At 43.7% G+C, this 23,849-nt stretch overlaps 1 protein-coding gene across 1 annotated transcript in view; it reads left to right on the top strand.

Moving 5' to 3' along the window:
- The window catches only part of LOC120945958 (thioredoxin-like), a 29,435-nt gene extending 6,086 nt beyond the window's left edge, over nt 1-23,349 (top strand). Inside the window, exons 2-5 of the mRNA XM_040360558.1 lie at nt 2,338-2,442; nt 5,227-5,286; nt 5,366-5,431; nt 23,029-23,349. Coding sequence (XP_040216492.1) covers nt 2,338-2,442; nt 5,227-5,286; nt 5,366-5,431; nt 23,029-23,094 — 297 coding nt within the window. The 3' untranslated portion in view covers nt 23,095-23,349. The remainder of the gene's footprint in view (nt 1-2,337; nt 2,443-5,226; nt 5,287-5,365; nt 5,432-23,028) is intronic.
- Nucleotides 23,350-23,849: the final 500 nt, after the last annotated feature.

Here is a 23,849-nt window from a genome sequence, read left to right as displayed (position 1 = left end):
CAGGCAAAGACTAAGAGAAGATGTAGAAAACAGGCCAAAGAGCAGGGCAGGCAGCAGATGAGAGAATATGAGAGGCAAAGCTGAAGTAAACAACAAGCAGGACAAGGAGTAGCAAGAGGGAGCTCAGGACAAGAAAATGTTGCTCAGGCAATGGGAGCTGATCTGAGCACAACTTAAATACTTAGTGACGTTGGGAGGCTATTCAGGGAGTGACAGTAATAATTCTCACAGTAAGGAGCAATAATAAACTTGCAGTAATGCAGTAACACAATAGACCTGGTAGGACAGCTACCCAGCTGGGCATACTGAATTTCCAATGATATGAAGAAGCAGGTTCCTGGCAAACCGACAGCATCTGTTGAGACAGAATAGAATGTGACTTGGCCATCTTGTGCCCAGTCAGGAAAATATCCAGAGAAATGTGACCCTAAGGCACCTTTCACACCGGGGCATTTTTCGAGCGTTCTTGGAGCGTTTTTCGAACGTTTTTCAAGCGTTTTTCGAGCGTTATTCGAGCGAAGCCTCATCTGCAATCCCAATGTGCTGGTAAAGCACCGCTAAAACCTTAAAGTTTTTGGGCGTTTTTGCAGTGCCTCAGTGTGAAAGGGTAAGGCGTTTTTACAGCGCTTTCAATTCATTTCAATGGAGAGGGGCGTTTTTGGAGCGTTCTTTTAAGCCCTCAAAATTTGCTACAAAGATGCTGCTTGCAGGACTTTTCTCAACACCCCGCCAGTGCAACGCCTCAGTGTGAAAGGGTAAGGCATTTTTACAGCGCTTTCAATTCATTTCAATGGAGAGGGGCGTTTTTGGAGCGTTCTTTTAAGCCCTCAAAAGCTGCTCCAAAGATGCTGCTTGCAGGACTCAGTGTGAAAGGGTCTATTGAGATGCATGGAGAGCGTTTTATGAGCGTTTTAATAGCGCTATTTTAAAGGCTAAAACGCTGTAAAAACGCTTCAGTGTCTTATGCACTGTACACACGATCCGAAAATTGGATGACAAATCGTTTTTTCGCTTACTAGCCGCAAGTGAAAATTTAATAGGTTACTAAAGTTCTGAAAATTCTCGTACGACAGAAAAAAAAAATCGGAAGTGATGTAATGTGTTGTAGAGTATTTGTATTGTATTTTCGGAAGACAACTGTACTGACTAAACGAAAATTGTACGATCTGGTATTGTACGAGGAACATTTTCATGCTTGTTCGATCGAATAATATCGGATGAACTGTCGTGATCGCCTCTCAGAGCTCTGTACTAATGATCCGATTATCGTACGATTGCTTCGAAACAGACAGGGTACCTTTCCCTACATTGCCTATTTGCAAAAAGTGTGCTAAACCCAGGGGCAAGGGACTTAAATAGACTCTGCCAACACCTAAGATGGCCTCCAGAGTCACATGGTGGCCAGCATCTAATTGGATCACTGCCCTAGAGACTCAGGAAACCATAGAGGAACCCTGTTCCCCATGACTTCCTCTCCCTCTGCATTGCTGCTGCAGTTGAGTGCCACCTGCAGTCCAGACAGCAGACTTCACCTGCCTACAGGCTAAGAAGCAACGTATATGAGTCAGCAGGTGAGGCAGAGAGCAACAGATTCCAAATGCAAATAGCACACTTGAAATTAACTCTGGACATTTTATCTGCTCCTTGTAAATAGAATAATGAGGGAATAACACACACCTGGCCATGGAACAGCTGAGCAGCCAATTGTCCCATTACTTTTGGTCCCTTAAAAAGTGGGAGGCACATATACAAACTGTTGTAATTCCCTCAAATTAAAGCTGAAAGTCTGCAGTTAAAGCACTTGTTTTTTTCATTTCAAATGCATTGTGGTGGTGTATAGAGCCAAAAAGATTAGAATTGTGTCGTTGTCCCAATATTTATGGACCTGACTGTAGTTCTCCACTCCTCTGACCCAGATTAAGCTGATGTCAAAAGGCCCAGTCGGGATCCTGACAATATTGTTGGGATCAGTCCAGATTCCTGACCAGCAGCTGACACAGCCTTTTTATTTTTTTAAATCCTGCACTTCTCTTTTACTTTTCAATGGTAATCTTTGTCTTCATGCCAGAGGGCCTTCTCTCGGCATTGCATAGAGTTAAACTTTAGGTTCTTTTTAGTCCCCTCCTGACTTGAACTGGTTAATTACATAACAGTAAGCTTCACTCCACTACAAAATAAAATACAGTATGATGTGAATTATGTCACGCTACTTGAAGCATGGGAATATATACATAAAAATAATTTCTTTATGCAAAGAAACCAATGGTTTAAGAGTCATTGTACACTCACATACCAGGCTGTTTTAGTTATTTTATATTTCTCTTTTTATTTGTATAGCAAGCACTTGATGAAGCGATATCAAAATCTGGAAGAAAACTTGTAGTTGTTACTTTCTCATCTCAAAATTGTGGTCCTTGCAGACCTGTACCTGCTTGTTTGGAGGTAAGTGAACCCTAAATTCTGAAATCTTTAAAATCGCACTAAAAGATTATGTCTAATATAACTTAGCTAACAAACAGTGGAATTTTGAGTCAACAGTGGAAATATGAAGAAAATGTGATAACAACTACTGTATGTAGTGCAAGGGTCTGCCTAAATGGACACAGATTGGTTGGATAGTTTAGCTAGGTCCTCATAGTAAATAGTTTTGGTAAATCTCAAGTTGATTAGAAAAGGGTTGCACGGTCAGATTGCAACATTCTCTGTGACCCTAAATGAGATTTTAAATAAACTGAACTATCAGATTTAATTTCTGCCTAAATTTGCACCTAATTCAGAGTCAAAGAGGCACCGCGGTCCAAATGTGGACCGCGGCCGCCCCAAAGCTGGGTGAACCAACTCCATTAAGAGCCAGGCACACTCTCCTGTAGTGCGTTACTGCACACTTGAAAATGTACACTAGTATGTCAAAAGTATTGGGCAACTGCCTTTACATGCACATGAACTTTAATGGCATCCCAGTCTTATAGGCAGATTCAAAGCGAGTTACGCACGTTATTCTGGAAACCAGATACGCTTAAATCACGTCAAAACCAATACGTCCTTGCGGCGTACTTTGGAGCAATGCACACTGGGATATGTACACGGACGGCGCATGTGCCGTTCGTAAAAAACGTCAATCACGTAGGGTCACGAGTAATTAACATAAAACACGCCCCCCATCCTCATTTGAATTAGGCACGCTTACATCGGCCGCATTTACGCTACGCCGCCGTAAGTTAGGAGGCAAGTACTTTGTGAATACAGTACTTGCCTCTCTGACTTAAGGCGGCGTAGCATAAATACGATACGCTACGCCGCCGGAAAGATGCGCCGCCGTACCTGAATCTAGGTATTAGTCTGTAGGGTTCAATATTGAGTTGGCCCACCCTTTGCAGCTATAACAGTTTCAACTCGTATGGGAAAGCTGTCCACAAGGTTTAGAAGTGTGTCTATATGTGTCTACAGACTAAGACTGGGATGCCATTAAAGTTCATGTGCCTGTAAAGGTAGGTGTCACAATACTTTTGACAATATAGTGTATATTATGTCAAATGTTAAATACTTACCTGAGCCCCATCTGGATCCAGCGATATTGCAGGAGTGTATATGCTGCCTAGGACTCCCCTCCTCAATGACTGAGACAGCAGTGTGGCGCCATTGGCTCCCACTGCTGTCAATCAAAGTCAGTCAACCAATGAGGAGAGAAAGGGGGGTGGGGCCAGGCTCTGTGTCTGAATGGACAAAGGGAGCTGTGGCTCAGCTCAGGTGCCGCCATAGCAAGCTGCTTCCTGTGGGGGCACTCAATAGGAGGGAGGGGCCAGAAGCACTGTGCTCTGTGCAAAACCACTACACAGTGCAGGTATGTATAACATGTTTGTTATTTTTAACAAAAAAAAAGAGACTTTACAGTAGTTTCACTTTGACCACTCAGCTACCAGCCGCCGTCAATTGACGGTGGCAAGGTAGCTCAATTGTTCTGACAGGACGTCATATGATGTCCTCATCTTTTAAAGCCACTAGGGGGCGCGCGCACCCGCCACGTTACTGGGAACACAATGCGCGTGCCCGGCGGCCGCCGCGATGGCCGCCGGGCACCCGCGATTGCCCAGTAACTGAGCAGGACCGTGGATCTCTGAGTGTAAACACAGAGATCCATGTCCTGTCAGGGAGAGGAGACTGATGCTGTGTCCCTTGTACATAGGGACACAGATCGGTCACCTCCCCCAGTCACCCCCTCCCTCTACAATTAGAACACTCACTAGGCTACACATTTAACCCCTTCCCCGCCCCCTAGTGGTTAACCCCTTCCCTGCCAGTCACATTTATACAGTAATCAATGCATATTTATAGCACTGTTCACTGTATAAATGTGAATGGTCCCAAGAATGTGTCAAAAGTGTCCGATGTGTCCGCAGTCCCAATAAAAATCGCAGATCGCCGCCATTCCTAGTAAAAAAAAAATCATAATTATGTCCCCTATTTTGTAGGCGCTATAACTTTTGCGCAAAGCAGTCACTATACACTTATTGCGTTTTTTTTTTTTTTTACCAAAAATATGTAGAAGAATACGTATTGGCCTAAACTGAGAACATTTTTTTTTTTTTTAATTGGATATTTATTATAGCAAAAAGTAAAAATTATTATATTGTGTTTTTTTTCAAAATTGACGCTCTTTTTTTGTTTATAGCACACAAAAATATAAACCGCACAAGCGATCAAATACCACCAAAAGAAAGCTCTATTTGTGGGAAAAAAATACGTCAATTTTGTTTGGGAGCCACGTCACACGACCGCACAATTGTCAGTTAAAGCGACGCAGTGCCGGAAGCTGAAATTTCGCCTGGGCAGGAAGGGGGTAAATTCTTCCGGGGGTGAAGTGGTTAAGATTTGTTGCAGTCCAGCTTGGACCTATTTAACTATGTACAGTATATACTATACTAGGCTGATGCCACTGGAAATCACTGAAGTGGACACCGCTATTCCAATAAACTCCACTTGCTACTGGGTCCTGTGCTGAGTGGCTGGCCTGCTGCATTGAGGACTCAGGAGGTCAACTGCACAGCACTGGCACTATTCAGAGACTGCTTCACATTTCTCAATAAATGCAAAGCATTCTCTGGCCAAAAGGCTAGCAGGTCTTGACTGGCCCATACATCAGAGAAACCTGATATGTATTAGCACTCATTAAACACTACAAAATGATATATGTTCATGTGTATATTTTTTTTTCCCTCAATTTTTCAGGCAATAAGTGAAGAAATGCCTGATGTAGTGTTCGTTAAAATTGAAGTTGGTAAAGATGACGTAAGTAGCAACGCATAAACTCTGATAGCTTAATGTAGCTGAGAAAATTAAGTTGATTATTTCTCTGATTTTTCTACAGGAATATACAAAGCGATTCTGTATCAAAGGAGTGCCAGCATTCTTTTACTTCAAGAACGGACAAAAAGTAGGTTCTAATACTGTGATAATACTAAACCACATAAAGTTAAAGAATGTTCAGCAGTGGCGGAACCACTGTGCAGGGTCGCAAGGATTGCACTTTCAGCCGAGCCCTGGCATTCTGCCACTGTGAGGGGGCCCTGCCCTCCCCCCCAGCATAAGCCGTTTTATGCACTCTGTGCTAAATCCCAGAGCCCAGTACCAAACAAGTTCAGGCACCTAGCTCTGGTTACTTGCCTAATGGGGTGTGCCATAGGGTTGTCACATCATACCTTTAATCCAGGACACACATTAATTACACAGGTTCTGTGGCTGATTAAGGTTGTAATTAAACTCACTTGGTGCCTTATCTGCAATAAATCAGCCTCAGAACCTATGTGTCCTGGATTAAAGGGAAGATGTGGCAACCCTAGAGTGCCAGTGTGGGCACCTGAGACACCTGCCCTGCATCTCTTGTGGGGTGTCCGGGGTCCCACAAGTGGGGATTCCTCTGTGGTCAGGGCCGCTGGTAGGCCAGTATAACTGGCCATGTTGTACCAGGCCCGGCCAGCAAGGGGGCCCGGGCAACATCCAGAGAGAACTAATTAATGTAGAAAAAAAAAAAAAAACCTCACAGCCCTGACCGAACATCGTTTAAACCCCCCCCGCCCCCGCCCCCGCATTGCTTTTTACGTGTTATTTTAAAAAATGTATAGCGCAATACCTTCAGTGTTACGTTCGTGTAGGTGGCAGCAGGAAGGGACTATTTTTTCTAGTTTGAGCGCGGAAGAATGTCTCTTCTCTCCTGCGCCCGCTACTAATGCTGGCTCAAGTCCCGGCCAGCGCGCCCTTCCCTGGCACCGTGGAGTGATTCCTCTCCCTCCGCTCTTGGTGCTCCGCTCTGTTCTTCACTCGGCTGACAGAAGAAGCAGTGAGACGAGCGGCGGCTTTGACAGAAGAGAAAAAAAGAGCATCTGACTGTTTGTGACACTGTCAGACTGACACTCCAGCGAGTCCAGGCAGCAGCACTGCAGGATCACAGAGGAAGTGACTCCTGGCTGGGGCTCGGCTAACAGGTGTGTACTTGCTTGGGGGGGAGGGGGGGATTCAAGATCTACTGCAGCAGCATCTATACATTATGGCATTGGCGGCATGGGTGGCACTGTCTGCAGGTAGCACATGCATTATGGCCCATAACGCATGGGCTACCTGCAGACAGTGCTACCCATGCCGCCAATGCCAAAATGTGCTCCAGACAGTTCCACCCATGATGCTAGTGCCATAACGCATGTGCTACCTGTCTGCAGCACAATATGGCATTGGCGGCATGGGTGACACTGTCAGCAGATAGCACATGTGTTATGGCATTAGTGTCATGGGTGGCACTGTCTGCAGCACAATATGGCATTGGCCGCATGGCTGGCATTGTCTGCAGGTAGTACATGCGTTACGGCCCATAACGCATGTGCTGCCTGCAGGAACAGTGCCACTTTTGCTGCCAATGCCATAATGTGCTGCAGAGACAGTGCCACCCATGCCGCCAATGCCGTAATGTGCTGCAGACAGTACCACCTATGCTGCCAATGCCGTAATGTGTTGCAGACAGTGCCACCCATGCCGCCAATGGCAGCATGGGTGGCACTGTCTGCAGCACAATATGGCATTGGCGGCATGGGTGGCACTGTCTGCAGCACAATATGGCCAGGGACGAAGCCAGGGGTGGGACTAAAGGAGGGACCAGGGGAGGGACCAGGGGTGGAGCTAAAGGGGCCCCGTCAGGTAGGCTGTACGGGGCCCCATGATTTCTATCAGCGGCCCTGTCTGTGGTAGCCGACATGTCTCTCTGCCAACTGTCTGCACAGGGCACACCTCACAGAACTCACTGAAGCTGGCTCCTCCTCCTTGGCTCTGCTGTTCTCCTATACACAGACCTGAGGAGCCTTAGAGGAGGATCACTGAACTGGATGAGCCACACTGAAATGCCTCCAGGCATTCCTGTCCAGGACAAGTACTGTCAGTGAGTAAAGCGGTGATGTGGTGGCAATCCGGGACACGTGGTCACCCTACATGTGCATGAGCCCATGTGATGTGGTGGCCTTTTTTGGGGGTATCAGATTGTCCTGGGGGGGAGGAGGGTGACTGTGTCAGTTTCATTCCGAGACACTGTATTGTCCTAGAATGAAGGTGCCTGGGACAGACCTGCAAAATGCGGGACTGTCCCGGGCAATCCGGGACACGTAGTCACCCTAGTGTGTGGGACCCCTGGTACCCTATAAGAGATGCAGGGTAAGTGCCCCGGTTGCCCTCTCTGGGTGTTGTGCTGGGAAGGGGGATTTGGGGGGGTTTAAAATATTTGTGCTGGAGAGGATTAGGGGAGTGGAGAGGATTTGTTCCAGGATGGATGGAACTGGGCGTACAGGGGTTGCAGTTGCAAAATATAAGGGGCCGGTGGGGGTGGCATATAAAGAAATCGACCCCCTCCATTTTCCAAAGGCTGCAAGAGGGGATTGGTATCTTTACATCGAGCCCCTCCTATCCACCTCCTGCTGCCCACAGGCCCCCGTGTACTCCCCCGGCCTCCCCTGTCAGGATAGAGAGCAGGGAAGGGGCCAGTAAATGACACATCCTTCCTTGTCTTAATAAATAGAATCAGTGGTTCGTACCGATCACTGACTATTCATTTATAACAGAGGCATAGTAAACACAGTTTACTATGCTTCAGTTTACGAAGGAATGGTAAGCTCTGTACAGAGCTGTTCCTGTCCATTCATTCTGTGTGCCGCTGAGGCTGCAGAGATGGAGATTGAGGGCTGTGTCATCAGTCTCCTTTCTCTGTCTCAAAGGTGAAACATCAGCGGTCTGTTTAGACCCCTAATATCTCACCAAAGTCCCCCAACAGGCTCCTAAAAAATTGTAAAAATAAATAAAATAAAATGGTAAAATAATATAAAAAAAAAAGCTACTGACACCAGTGGTGCAGCTACCAGGGTTGCAAAGGTCGCACTTGCGACCAGGCCCTGACATTCCACCACCGTCGGGGGGCTCTGGCTGGGAGTCAGGGGGGGGCCTTAATGGTTTCTTGCACTGGGGCCCTGAATGTTTTAATCATGCCTCTGATGTCCAGGAATTGAATTCCCCATTTTTTACCATAACTATTTATATATATGGAAAAAAAAACAGTTATTAATGTTTAGAAAATTACTTCTGAGTTGGGGATTAAAGGGGTTCACCTTAATGCATCCTATGCATTAAGGTGAAAAAACTTCTGACAAGTCCCTCGAAAGTCCCTCGAAAGTCCCGCACTCGTCCACGTCATTTTCCTCGTCACTTACCCTGGCCGTTGATTGGGTAGAGTGGATGGATTGAAAGCAGCGCAGCCATAGGCTTGGGCTGCTGTCAATCACATCCAATGACGCGGCACGCCGGGGGGCGGGGCTGAGTGATACACTGAGCGGCAATTTTCGTAGATTTATCTTTACTTTCTTGTTACAGCAGTTGTGCCAGGCATCTAAATATGATTGTGTAGTCTGAAAGGCACTGTTCTGCCTCCCCAATTTAAGCATTGCAAGATCTCTATAAGGCTCCTTATAGACAGGTCTGCCTGTCAGTTTTTTAGGTGGACCTGATCAGACGGTTTATTCACCTCTATGGACCAGTGGGTGTAAATGAACCTGTGTCTGTTTACACCCGCCTACATCCCTTCCCATCTACTAAAAACAAATAGAAGGAGATCCGCTCTCCCCTGTGCAGGTGGATCAGACCAGAGGACAATCAGGTATAAACAGACAGCTGGCTGCTCATAGAACAGAGCGGACTCTGTCAATGTCCGCTCCATTTATGCAGAGTGGACACTGATAGAGTCCGTTCTGTTCTGTCATCCACTCGCTCTCCTCTGATCAGCAGCGGTTCAGCAAACAGGTCCCTTGCTGATCAGAACAGAAGGCGCCCATGTGAAAGTGGCCTAATTCATTCAGTTGTGCTGAGATAGCTATAACTTACAATCCCAGCAGTGTTTGCAGACAGTGACTCAATCCAAATGTCATTTTGGAGATCGTGGAAAGCTTCAATTTAAAACGTATGCAGCTCCTCACAGATGAATATCAGATAGGTCAAAAAATCATATTGTGTTTTGCTCCAGCAATTACATGTGCTCAGAGTAGGAACTAAAGACACACTGAAAAGAGGGCAGGGCTAGATATACAGAGCATTTACTAGCTACGGAGTGAGTAAGGGACAAATTAATTTAAAGGCAAACAAACAACAATGCATGTGGAATATTATAGGCACCAGAGTTATACCTAGTGCTTTCAGTAATCAGCACTTTATCAGGCACACCCTCTTCTATCAGGCACACCCGTACAGTTAATGTCTGTGTGAGGACATTTGTGATGAGGGGTGTGGCTATTACTTACCCCGGTAAGCACTAAATTAAGAGCAGGATGCAGCATGTTCATTGAAAGAAAAAGATTTTAAGTTGTTTCCAAACAAAAATCAGTTCCAAATAATAGGGTGGAGGGACAGGTCTTAGGCCCCATTCACACAAGGCGGACTCCGTTCCTATGGAGTCCGCCTGCTCCCACCAGTTCAGCGGGAGATCAGTCCGCAGATCTCCGCTGAGCTGATGGATGACAAGCTCCTCTCTGCTCACTGAGCAGGGAGGGGCTTGTCGGGCACCGCTGTCTCCTATGGAGCGATCTTACCCGATCCGCATGGACGGATGGGGACGTGCCCCCCATACGTCTGTTTTTAGCGGATCGGATAGGGTCGGATGTCAGCGGACATGTCTCACATATCTCACATGTCTCGCTGACATCCGACGCTCCATAGGGTCCGTCCGTGTGAATGAGGCCTTAAAGTGATGAAAAGGTGTGAGACTTCAGTTAGGATTTAAAGCAGAACCCAACTGCATCTGAGCCCCACAAACTGAAAATGTTATTTCATTCAATTAAAATTTTCAAAAAAACTAACCAATCCATCCATCCATGTCTCCATACTTTATTTTGTTGAGAAATCACTTTTGGAATCCCCCCAACCAGCATTTCCAGCCGTGGCCAGATGATTCACTTAAGTTGGCCATACACCATACAATTTTTCATTATCAGTTTGCTTTAGTTTTACCTTCAACTGTGTTACTACAAGGGCCTGCCTGATTGCACACAAATTGAAAGTGTTTAGATTTGACCTCATATTATGTGGTTTTGGTAAATCTATAGAAGAAAATTGTATAATGTATGGCCAGCCTTAAGCCCCATACACACTATTAGATTTTCTGCAGATTTTTGTCTTCAGGTTTACCAAAAACATGTAGTACAAGGGCCTGCCTCATTGCATCCAAATTGAAACTCTAAAGCCTCGTACACACGATCAGACTTCCATCGGACAAATCCGTGGATTTTTGACCTAAGGGTGTTGGCCAAGAACTTGTTCTGCATACAGACGGCAGAACTTTTTCAGCCAACATACACAAAACTACATTATTTTTTAGCTCTTTAGGGCCACCCTTTGGGCAACTTCTGCTAATGTTGTCTGATGGTTAACATTGGCTCGGAGCATGTGTGTTTGTACTTTGGATTTTAGTCCGAAGGATTTGTGTACACATGATCAGATAATTTGACGGAACACATTTGTTATCAGACAATTTGAGAGCATGACCATCCAACATTTGTTGTCGGACAATTTGAGAGCATGACCATGCAACATTTGTTGTCGTAAATTCCTACAACAATTGTCCGATGTAGCATACAGACGGTCGGATTGTCCGACAAAACATGTTCATCGGACAATTGTTGTCAGAATATCCGATTGTGTGTACGGGCCTTTAAGGTTTACCTCATATTATATGGTTTTGGTAAATCTGAAGACAAAAATCTGCAGAAAATCTAATAGTTTGTATGGGGTCTGAGGCCTCATACACACAGTATGAAAATCAGAAGGGAAAAGATTTTTGGGTCGTTAGTACGGTGCATTCAACTGACGATTTGACTTTTACATCAGACAACAGCTGGATGTGCAGGTGATAACATTTTTGTCTGATGTAAACTCAATGTCTGATTTTCGGATCATCAGTACAGAAATCCGTCGAAAGTACAAACACGCATGATCGGAATCAAGAAACGACTGGGAAGAGTTCAGTCTTGTAAACTACTGTTCGTAATCTAGAATTAACATTTGTGGCGATTGATGAAATGTCAAAATTCTCATCTTCTTTAACCACTTCAATACCAGGCACTTACACACCCTTCCTGCCCAGGTCAATTTTCAGCTTTCTGCACTGTTGCTGTTTAACCACTTGACCACTGGGCACTTAAACCCCCTTCCTAACCAGATACATTTTCAGCTTTCGGTGCTCTCACAATTTGAATGACAATTACTCAGTCATACAACATTGTACCCATGTGACATTTGTGTCCCTTTTTTCAAACAAAGAGCTTTCTTTTGATGGTATTTAATCACCATTGGGTTTTTTATTTTTTGCGCTATAAAAGAAAAAAGACTGAAAATTCTGTAAAAAAGATTTTTTCTTGTTTTGGCCAAAATGTATACTGCTACACATCTTTGGTAAAAAATAAGTACAAATTGGTGCATATTATTTGGTCTTTGTGAAAGTTATAGAGTCCAAAAGCTATGGTGCCAATATCTGAAAATTGATCACACCTGAACTACTGATGACCTATCTCATTTGTTGAGACCCTAACATGACAGAAAAGTACAAATACCCCCCAAATGACCCCTTTTTGGAAAGAAGACATTCCAATGTATTTAGAAAGAGGCATTGTCAGTTTTTTGAAGTTGTCATTTTTTTCCCACAATTTTTTGCAAAATCAAGAATTTGTTTTTTGTTTTTGTTTTCACAAAATTGTCATATTAGCAGGTTATTTCTCACACACAGCATAAGCATACCACAAATTACACCCCAAAACACATTCTGCTATTCCTCCCGAGTATGGCGATACCACATGTGTGAGACTTTTACACAGCGTGGCCACATACAGAGGTCCAACATGCAGGGAGCACCATCAGGCGTTCTGGAGCACCCAGGCCAATTCTGACATTTCTCTCCTACATCTAAAAATCATCATTTATTTGCTAGAAAATTACATAGAACCCCAAAACATTATATATTTTTTAGCAAAGACCCTAGAGAATACAATGGCGGTCATTACAACTTTTTATCTCGCACGGTATTTGCGCAGCAATTTTTCGAACGTGTTTTTAAAAAAAAACTGTTTTGTGCTTAAAAAAAACAAAACAGTAAAGTTAGCCCAATGTTTTTGCAAAATATGAAAGATGAAGTTACGCCGAGTAAATAGATACCCAACATGTCACCCTTCAAAATTGCACACGCTCGTGGAATGGTGCCAAACTTCGCTACTTAAAAATCCCCATAGGCGACGCTTTAATTTTTTTATTGGTTACATGTTTTGAGTTACAGAGGAGGTCTATGGCCAAAATTATTGCTCTTGCTCTAACGTTCGCAGCGATACCTCACATGTGTAGCTTGAACACTGTTTTCATATGTCGGCGGGAATTACATATGCGTTCGCTTCTGCATGCGAGCACACGGGGACAGGGGCGCTTTAAAAAAAAAAAATATTGTTTATTTTACTTTATTTCTTTTAGTTTGACACTTTTTTCCCCAAAAATACATTTTTTGATCACTTTTATTCCTTTTATAAGAAACGTAAACATCCCTTGTAATAGGAATATAGCATGACAGGTCCTCTTTACAGTGAGATGTGGGGTCAATAAGACCTCACATCTCACCTCTAGGCTGTGTAATAGACTAATTAATTTCCTGACACAATTTCAGGATTAACCCCATGTCTGCCGCTTGATTCAAATTATATGGTGAAATGTGCAATCCAGACAAAAAAGATTTACATCTCACCTTTCCAGCTTCTCAGCCCAACAGGAAGTCACTGGGCTTGCCTAGTTCTTTTTTTATTGGTAAAATTACATCACAAACATATACATTCAGATTGGTTAACTTACACATTTTACTCCCAGTTACCCTGTTAACCTCCCACTCACCCACCCCTTCACCCTCCCACTCACCCACCCCTTCACCCTCCCATTCACCCTCCCATTCACACGCCCCCCTGTGAGCACATGTCTAAGTCTTTGTTCAATGCTCAAACACAGGGATTCCCGGCCAGCTTTGCAAGGGTTTTCTCCTCAAACTCATGTAAACCTATAGGAAAAGAGAGTAGGAGGTCTTGTTACAAGATTCAAAGTTCCTTCAGTCATCCAAAAGGCAAGGGTTTCCTTTCAAAAGTACAAAACAGTCCATGTATACAGTTCCTTTCACAAATCGCCATGTTTGTTCTCTGTGTGAATACAAGAAGGAGACAGAAGGAGGAGGGGCGGTTGAAGTCCACTTTAGAATGCAGTAGGGGGAGGGGTGACTTTCTCTTGTTCTTTGGAATGAGGAGTCTAGGAGTGCAGTAGAAAGGAGAGGCTGGAGAATCAGGAGTGAGTGGGGGGGATGGAGCTGCTTTCAATAATAGTATATGTCCTTTGTATCTCCATTTCAAATGGTAACTTTTACAACATAATATCTGTTTCTTCATATTTTCAATGCTGGGTTCATAACTTTCTTTAAAACATAATATCTGCATTGCAACACATACCCATACATACATATGCATAATGCGTATGAAAACAAATAAACAGTATAAGGAATATAGGAAAGAGAAAACATTTCAGTGATTCTAATAATAAAAAGAATTAGCCTAATTTGAAAATAGGGATTTTAGAATAATCTATCACAGCTGGGAAGCCTGAAATAATAATGAAAAAAAATGATCCGGGCTTTGATCGTAGCGGTGAGTCGGTAGAAGCACCGGAGGGTGGCGGGAGGGGGGGGACTTATTGCGGAGTATTGCAGGGTATTGGAGTATTGCGGAGTATTGCAGGGTATTGGCAGGGTATTGCAGAGTATTGGCGGAGTATTGGCAGGGTATTGCAGAGTATTGGCAGGGTATTGTGGAGTATTGGCAGGATATTGCGGAGTATTGCACAGGGTTTTGCGCAGGGTATTGCAGAGTATTGCGCAGGGTATTGCAGAGTATTGCGCATGGTATTGCAGAGTATTGCGCAGGGTATTACAGAGTATTGCACAGGGTATTGCAGAGTATTGGCAGGGATGGCTGAGCATGGAGTGATGGATGGCTGGATCTGTGACTGCAATTGTCACAGATCCAGCCCACAGCACCATCCGGTCCCCTCCCCTCTCCTCTCACACTGTACAGATCGGTACAGTGAGGGGAGGGAGGAACCGGCGTCATCACATGACGCCGGCTTATTTACAAGTGATCGCTCCATCATTTGACATGGTAAACGGGCGCTATCAGTGGCAATTTACCGCGATCCGTGATGCGCCGGGTCTTCTAGACCCGGTGGTCATGGATGATCCCGGGAGCGTGCCCCAGGGGGCGCGCGGGAGCAAGATTCTGTGAGAACGTTCATAGACGTCCTCCTAGAATAACTCGACCGCACTGTAGACTTATTTTGTCTATAGCGCGGTCAGCATGTGGTTAAATTACAATTGAGCGGTCATGCAACACTGTGCCAAAACAGAATTTTTATAATTTTGTTCCCACATATAGAGCTTTCTTTTGGTGGTATTTGATCACCTCTGTGGTTTTTATTTTTTGCTATACAAATAAAAAAAGACCTTAAATGTTCTCCTTTCATGATAGGCACTGATAAGGCGGACTGAATAGCACTGATAAGGCGGCACAGATGAGGTGGAGCCAATGAGAAATATATAAATCTTTTTGTTTTTTCTTGTATAACACTTGTTTGCCTACGGATGGGCAGTCACTTTTAATATAGAGGATAAGGGGACTATAGCACTATATGAGTACTATGTTAATCGCACAGATTCACGTAAGTTGCATATAGGTTCACGCCCTCATTGGGCGCACTTGTATTCCCAATTAGAAGAACACTAGCACATATGTTGATTTAAATAGAGGTGTTGTGTATTGGTGAATCAGTACCTAGAAATAGGTGGTGATAAAAAGGGGAGCGCAATCCACTTATCGCACATATTTTAAAAGGACCAGACACCAACAGGTGTCTTGACCCTTTCTCCACTGATTGCAGCAAACCCACTTTAATAACACAATATTAAATATATTTTTCACTTGCGCCAGCATCATTTCTACTATCCCGAAAGAAAATAATTGTCCATGAAGACTCCTGGGATTTATGACATCATTTTGGCCTAGACCACAAACCAGGAAGCAACTGAAGAAAGTCATTGTCAAATGTCAGTCTCCTGCATTAAAAACACAGTACTATATTTACACATTTACAAAATGTTTTTATTTATTTTTATTTTTTTTATTTCTGGACTACATCTAGTTTAATGCTAGAAATATTAATTTGTGATAACGTTTCTCACAGTATACTGAAATCTCGGTGTGGTAATTTAAAGTAATTAAGAAGTTTCAAAGCTTAAATTAACTTGTCATTTACCCTACACACCACTGAGTGCAGACTTCCATTAAAAAAAAAAAAAATGGTGAAAAAAAGTTGGTGAAAAAAACACGAAAAAGGAAGTTGGTGACAAAAAAAGATGAATAAAAAACATGAAAAAAAATGGTGAAAAAACTGGTGAAAAAAGTTGGTGAATAACCAAGGGAAAAAGTTTGGTGAATAACCAGGTGAAAAAAACTGATGGAAAAGGCTGGTGTGAAAAACCAGGTGAAAAAAAAAACAGGATAAAGGATAAAGATGACGACGACACCTAACAGGTTGTCGCATTCATTAAGCATGTGTTCAATACACTCTGAGGGAGTCGTTTCCACTGACCCTGTGAAGGGACAGGATCCAAGAAGTTGTCACATGTCTCCTACCTAGCTCGCATAAAGTTCGGCCTGTCCATCCTGCTCCACTGGGATGTGGTTCCTGTGTTCACATGCTAAATGCATCGTTTATCAGGGAGTCCCTCTGCTGGTCTCTGGGGCGGCATATGAGGTGTAAATCACACTCAATGGGGAAGCAGTGCAATAACATGGCTGAAGTGGACACTTGCCTTAATATTAGGGAGATACTGAGCTTCCTTATGGATGAGGCACTGCACTGCTGCCTAATAGAAATGGAAAAAAATATACTGCGCTTACTCTAAATGAACTAATATAAAAGCCGCAACTAAAAATGTTATACAACATCAAAACACAATATACAAAGAAAAAGCTGCGCTAATGTGCATATTAATAAGATGCACTGACACCAGCGCAAATATTGCAAAAAGTGAATGACAAACAGTGATCACACCGTGAACTTGGTAAAAAAAGTCTAATGAACCCTTATGGGTTAATCACAGTCCACCATAAAGTCCATAACAGATTAAATAATCATGGTCTCCAAAAGTGAAAAATAAATATTCCCAACTCCTGAGAAGAGTGATGATAGAAGCACCTCTACCTTAGTCACACACTGCCTCTTACTGGAACTCTTTGCTCTCTTATTACAGGAGATCATAGACAGCATATAATAACGGTATCCTCACAGCATATCACCAGACTGGGACGGTCACAGTATTGGATGGCCTCAAACAGTGTGCCGATATATGTTTAAAAAGAAAAGAGAGCTCCCATAGCATAAGATCCTCAAGGTTTTTAATATGTTAAAAAGGATGTACACTTACATCAAGGTAGTGGTCATACAGCATGTAAAAATCGAGCCGGCCGGCTCCTCGAACGAACAGCCCGTATCTTCCGGGTGTAAACACTTGATGCGGTGACGTCAGAACGTTGCCTCCCAACTTTTCGTCTCGATGGGGACGTGGTCACGGGATACAGGCGGCGTTCTGAATTACCGCATTTTAAACACAAATGGTATAGTGCAGCCTCGCTGTGAGTCCCAAAACAGCCGCACCAGCACCATTTTAACTGATGGAAAAAAATACCGTATTTTCCGGCGTATAAGATGACCCGGCGTATAAGACGACCCCCTAATTTTCCAGGAAAATTTTTGATTTTGGGATATACTCACTGTATAAGACTACCCCCTTCTTACTAGTCTTTCTGGAAGCTGAGGGGGAGCCAGAACAACCGCTGACAGAAACAGGCTTTTTCAAATCTCACTGCACTGTGCCATTACATTCCTCACTGTGCCATTACATTACATGCCCAGACTGTGCCACTGTGCCATTACATGCCCCCACATTGCCATTGTGCCATTACATGCCCCCACATTGCCACTGTGCCATTACATGCCCCCACATTGCCATTGTGCCATTACATGCCCCCACATTGCCACTGTGCCATTACATGCCCCCACATTGCCATTGTGCCATTACATGCCCCCACACTGCCACTGTGCCATTACATGCCCCCACATTGCCATTGTGCCATTACATGCCCCCACATTGCCATTGTGCCATTACATGCCCCCACATTGCCACTGTGCCATTACATGCCCCCACATTGCCATTGTGCCATTACATGCCCCCACATTGCCACTGTGCCATTACATGCCCCCACATTGCCATCACTTGCCCCCACTGTGCCTGAACTTGTTCCCCCCCCCCAGTGCAATAACACTCACTTTTTTCCCCAGCGCTGACAGTCTAACATGCTGTGATCGCGAGCGTGTATTGATTTCAAAGCCGCGCCTTCACTGCAGAGTGTTCTGTGATAGGAGGAACAAAAATCTTCCCAGCAGCGCCTCTGTTATGTTTTCCGCCTATCACGGACGTCTTCTCATCTCGTCCGAGGATGAGAAGGCATCTGTGATAGGAGGAACAAAGAACAGAGGCGCTGCTGGGAAGATTTTTGTTCCTCCTATCACAGAACACTCTGCAGTGAAGGCGCGGCTTTGAAATCAATACACGCTCGCGATCGCAGCATGTTAGACTGTCATCGCTGGGGAAAAAAAGTGAGTACTGAGACTGTACCCGGCGTATAAGACGACCCCCGACTTTGGATGCATTTTTTTGCATCCAGAAAGTCGTCTTATACGCCGGAAAATACGGTATATGTGTGTGAGTAAGTTTATACTGACTAACCTACCCCGAAAAAAAGGGAAAAAAGAAGAAGAGAAACAAAAAAAAAAGCCTCGGCAATCGCACACACGATCACCTAGCATCCGCATGTATCACTGTATCTGATGTACAGCATAGACAATGGGTAAACATATACTCTATTTATTGGCGTATAACACTCACTTTTTTACCCTGAAAATAGTGGGTAAACTGTGCCTGCGTGTTTTACGCAGGGGGCGGTGTAAAGTTTTTTTCCTAATACAATATCAACAAATACTATAAAAAAGTCAGACATTGTATAAACCCTATGAATTGTCAATAAAACAGTTGATGTCGACATCTATATTTAAGCCAAAGGGTGTATAACACTTAAGTTTGTATACCCATGACATTTCTAATTTAGAAATGCTACGCTCTAAATTACTACCCCTCCAATGAGGGCTAAATTTGTTGATCCCCAAAAAAATATTATTAGTCGGATCCCTACTGTGTGCAGTCAAATAGTGCTTGGAAACTCAGGGCCTGATCCTCAAAAGGGATACGCCGGCGTATCTACTGATACGCCGTCGTATCCCTGTTTCTATCTATGGAACTGATCCACAGAATCAGTTTCACATAGATAGGCAGAAGATCCGACATGTGTAAGGGACTTACACTGTCGGATCTTAGGATGCAGTACCGCAGCCGCCGCTGGGGGCATTTCTCGTCGAAATGCCGCTTCGGGTATGCAAATTAGCACTTACGGAGATCCACAAAGCTTTTACGCTTCGTTTTTTCTCCGTAAGTATTAGTTTGCTGTCGCAAAATTAGGGCTGCTTTTACAAGGCCTAAACTGTTTACACCTTGTAAAAGTAGACCCTTCTACCCCGCGTCGCTGTCTTTTTTTTTCCCCACCGCAACTCTTTTTTTTTTTTTTTACGCCCGTCGCGATTCTCAAAACCCGGCGCAACGTAAAACCGCGCAAAGCACGTCGGGAAAATGACGTCGGGAGCATGCGCAGTACGTCCGACGCGGGAGCGCGCCTGATTTAAATGGGACTCGCCCCATTAAATTAGGAACGCCTTGCGCCGGACGGATTTAAGTTACACCGCTCAAAATTTCTAGGTAAGTGCTTTGTGGATCGGGCACTTAGGTAGAGATTTTGCGGCGGTGTAACTTAAATGGCAAAAGTTACGTTGCACCGGGTTTTTGTGGATTAGGCCCTGAATGCTTGGTGTAACCTCTTCTGATGTTGTTAATATGTTCATTTAGGCGTACCTGCAAGGGGCGTTTGTTTCTGCCCACATATTGCAGGCCGCATGGGCACTGGAGCATATATACTACCCCAGTGGAAGAGCACGTAATGAATGGCTCAATAGGATAGCTCTTTAAAGTGCACATAGAACTAAACACAGTGGTTCTTTTATCTCTACATCCATTTAAAGCGGAGTTCCGGCCACAATTTCACTTTTTAAATATAAATACCCCTGTAATACACAAGCTTAATGTATTCTAGTAAAGTTAGTCTGTAAACTAAGGTCCGTTTTGTTAGGTTGTTACAGCATTTAGACTCTTTATAAAATAGAAATTGACTGGGGCCATCTTAAGTGTGGGCATCATGAAGCCAGACTGTATGACTTCCTGGATTTCAGCCTTGCAGATCTCGCACATGATCAGTGCTGCACAAGCAGTGCAATAGGTTTCAGATCAGGTTTCAGCACCTGTACTGTCCAAGTCACATGATTCTTCGAGACTGGGGAGTGCACAGACTCCTGGAAAGTTACACCCACTACATTCCCAGGAGTCTGTGCGGTGTAGGTTAGGAAGCTTAAGCACCTAAGTGCAGGAAGAGGGAAGATTAACTATTCTGCCTAGCAACAACACTTTGAAGGCATCTAAAAAATTATTATTTTTTCTTAAAGGACTAATGACATTTTTTTAAAACTACTGATGTAATGTTATATTTATGGGTGGAACTCCACTTTAAGGAGCAAACCTGGCATCTTCTGCATTGATAATATCCAGTGAGACCGGAAAAGAACCTTGAACCAATACTAGGAGGATTCAGTATGTTAGGGGCTAATTTGTCTTTCAGAGAAGGTGCTCCCCGAAAGACCACCTGAGGTTTATCAGGTAATATGTTACTAAGAATTTTATCATTTTTTAAAATGTGCCAATGTTTATTGACTATATGTTTCACATTGGCATGTTGGCAAGAATAATTAGTAACAAATGGACTCCTGAACTTATTATCTCTCTCTCGGTCCGTTTTTTCTCTCAATAGATCGGCTCTATCCACATTATTAACCGAATCCAAGGTGTTTGACAAAAAGTCAGTGGAATAGCCCTTTTTCACAAACCTCTATGTCAAAACCTTAGCTTGTTCCACAAAGGTTCCTTGTTCAGTGCAATTAATCGGAGATATTGAGTTTTGGGCAGGGACTTTAGCCACGAGGCATGATGGCAACTTTCTTTGGGTATGAACGCATTCCTGTCTGTAGCTTTAAAAAATGTTGATGTAACAAAGCTATCATTACTGACAGAAATGGTCAAGTCCAAGAAGTTAATCATCTCTTGACTTGCCTCGTAGCTCAAATGGATCCCCCTGTCATTCCTATTGAGGTATTCCATGAAGAGAGATAAATCGCTCTCCTTGCCATCCCACGGGAGGAGGATGTTCTCTATGTACCGGGCCCACAGAACAATCTTGGGCCTAGTTTGAACAAAGACAATATGTTGCAAGATTGTGCTTAGCTGTGAAAGTAGAAAAATACTTTATTATCATTGCTTTCAATGGTAGCACTGGAAGAGATGAACTTTTGCTTGTCATACAGTCACATAGCCCAGATTTTATCAGTCCTTTATGGAACCAGTTCCTTCATCTTGCATACTTTTCTGCCACCATTGTAAGCAATGTAAGGTGCCTGGGGTCTAACTTTGGGCTTTCAAGAGAATGTAATTGTCCCATGCATCAATGGGCACATAGCTTTAAGGCTCTCTTAAATAAATGAGCGATGAGGGAGTAGTTGGTAGTAGTTGGTGCCAGTATTGCCAACCCACCAGATTGAAATGCCTCTCTCCATGCCAGGTGGTCACTCCAGTCCAAACAGCATTGACAGTCCCTCTCCCGGTTTGCCTTGCTCCTGTCCGGCAGACCCACATGCATGGCTCCGGCAGCTCCGCTCAGCTCCTTCGCACCATGACACTTATTAGAACAAGCATTATGTCACTATAAATTATATTATTATGCTGTGCCACGGATTTCCCTGTAAACACTAATCCCTGTAGTTGCAGCCCTTGCTGCTCCTCCCACTTCCCTGTGCAATGTACACAGAACAGCGAAACATGTTGAGGCAGGGACTTACATCATGTCCGGTGAACTAGTTGCAGGCAGGGGAACGCATGTCGATTCGCCATCTTGTTGGTGGGGTGAGCGGCAATACTGAAAAAAAAGCACACTGCTGGATCCTGCTAGTGACGGATTACATGTGAGTGGGGAACTTTTTTACTTTCTGGCAGTATGATACTTATTAAATGGGTTGCACTATGATCCTGCATTCTGTGGCTTATCCTTACCGGTCTCATCACTACCCAAATTTAGGTCACTTAACAAGTGTTACTAGACCCACTTCACCCTGGGTCTAGGAATCTGGTGAGACTGTGTAGCGCTCTCCCTGACCTCCAGAGGCCTGGTGGTGACCCCCAGAGTCAGGGAGGGCTGACACCCCCCTTTCTTAGGGTGCAGGTTACTAGGCATGGTGGGTGTAGTGCAAGATGGAAAGATGGGCGCCAGCTACTTAAAAATTAACAAAGAGTGTTTTTATTTCTCTTAACAGGAATGGTGGGAAAGAGGGGTGGGGCACAGAACACCCTTAGGCAAATGCAATAGCAACTTGGCAGACTCCTTGGACAAAAATAGAACTAGGCAGACGGCGATACAGAAAAAGGGCATTTAAGCGGAATGCAGCAATTTGTATTCCGTAGCAACTGCTGTCTCCTATAGCAACAACTTTGCTTACAGTATCCCATTGTAGAGTCTCAAGAATCCTGCTGGACTCTTCTAGCTTCACTCAAAGCTACCCACTGTATTTGTCAAGCTTCACTTACAGCTACCCGCTGGGTTCCTTGGATTCACAGCTACCCGCTAGATTCCTCAAGCTTTACTCATAACTACCCGTTGTACTTTTCTTCAAGGTTTACTTACAGCTACCCGCTGTACTTCTTGGATGAGTTCACTCCTGAAACTTTCCCACTTACTTCACAGTCCCCGGCTGATGAAGCGGTACTGTATTCTCTTCTACTTTTACAAGAAGTATTATACGAATCTTGAAGCATTTATGAGAGCGTAATGTCACCAACTCTCCACAAATGCAAAGCATTTTTTGAATGGTGCCAATGCCTGGCATCTGACCTCCTGTGTTCACAATGCAGCAGGGCAGTTGCTCAGCACGCGACCCAGAAGCAAGTAGGGATCACTGGAGTAGCAGTGTCTACCTCAGTCATTTCCAGCTTCCAGGGGGATCCCGCAAGTATGGTATAAACATAGTTACATTGGTCCAATCTGGGCACAAACATTTCAATTGCAAAATCTTGCACAATAACCACAGGTTGTTTAGTGTTAATGACATTCTTCTTGCATTTCCTTTCAGGTGTACAATTTTGAAGGAGGAAACCTGGGCCACTTTAGACAAAAGGTCGATCAACTGAGATTTTAAACGCCATGGAATTACACTGAACAGTGTGAGACTTATTTGCCAAGGCAGAGAAAAGAACAGTGATAACAATTTATTGTAATTCCTAGTAAACCAATTATATATCGCTTTAAACCAGATGATAATTAGAACTATGTGAAATTAGGTACAATTGGAAACAGAACTTTGCCTTATTTTATAAATCTAAATGTCTCCAATTTTTTTTTCACTTAAAATAAATAACCTTTTTTAACCACAATAAAGATTGCATTTATTACAGTTTCTGTGTTCACTTATAAACATGCAAAGTAGTTTTTTGGTGCCATTACAATGATCATCCTACAAATTTTCCAGTACATTCAAATTCTTTTAAATTGAACATTGGTTAAAAGTAATAATAATAATTACAATTATAAAACCCCTGAAATCAAGGGCTTTGAACTTCAATGCTGGTACAACATGTAATGATATGCAGTTTCAACTTTGTGTTGAAAGTTAGAGCTTCTCCTAAGGAGTATAAGGGTTTTTGCACTCTTTGGCTTAATAAGAGAAGAACCGTGGAAGTCCTAAAAGTGGAGATGAAACCTTAATAAGTCTTCAACTAGCTGTTTGAAAAGAGCCCAATATGTCCTGGCCAGTGTACTAAATGCAATGTTTCAACAGAGTCAAACAACTGGTACAAAGGATCGCCTCTCAGAGCTTAATAAAGTGAGTGAAGCAATGGTGCAGTGCCCTCTTTATAAAAGAAAAAGGGTATGCACAAGACGGGCTAATGCCCA

This window comes from Rana temporaria, chromosome 1 (assembly GCF_905171775.1).
Source record: "Rana temporaria chromosome 1, aRanTem1.1, whole genome shotgun sequence".
NCBI lineage: Eukaryota > Metazoa > Chordata > Amphibia > Anura > Ranidae > Rana > Rana temporaria.
The sequence above is the reverse complement of the archived record's forward strand: the minus strand, read 5'-3'. Positions and strand labels throughout refer to the sequence as shown.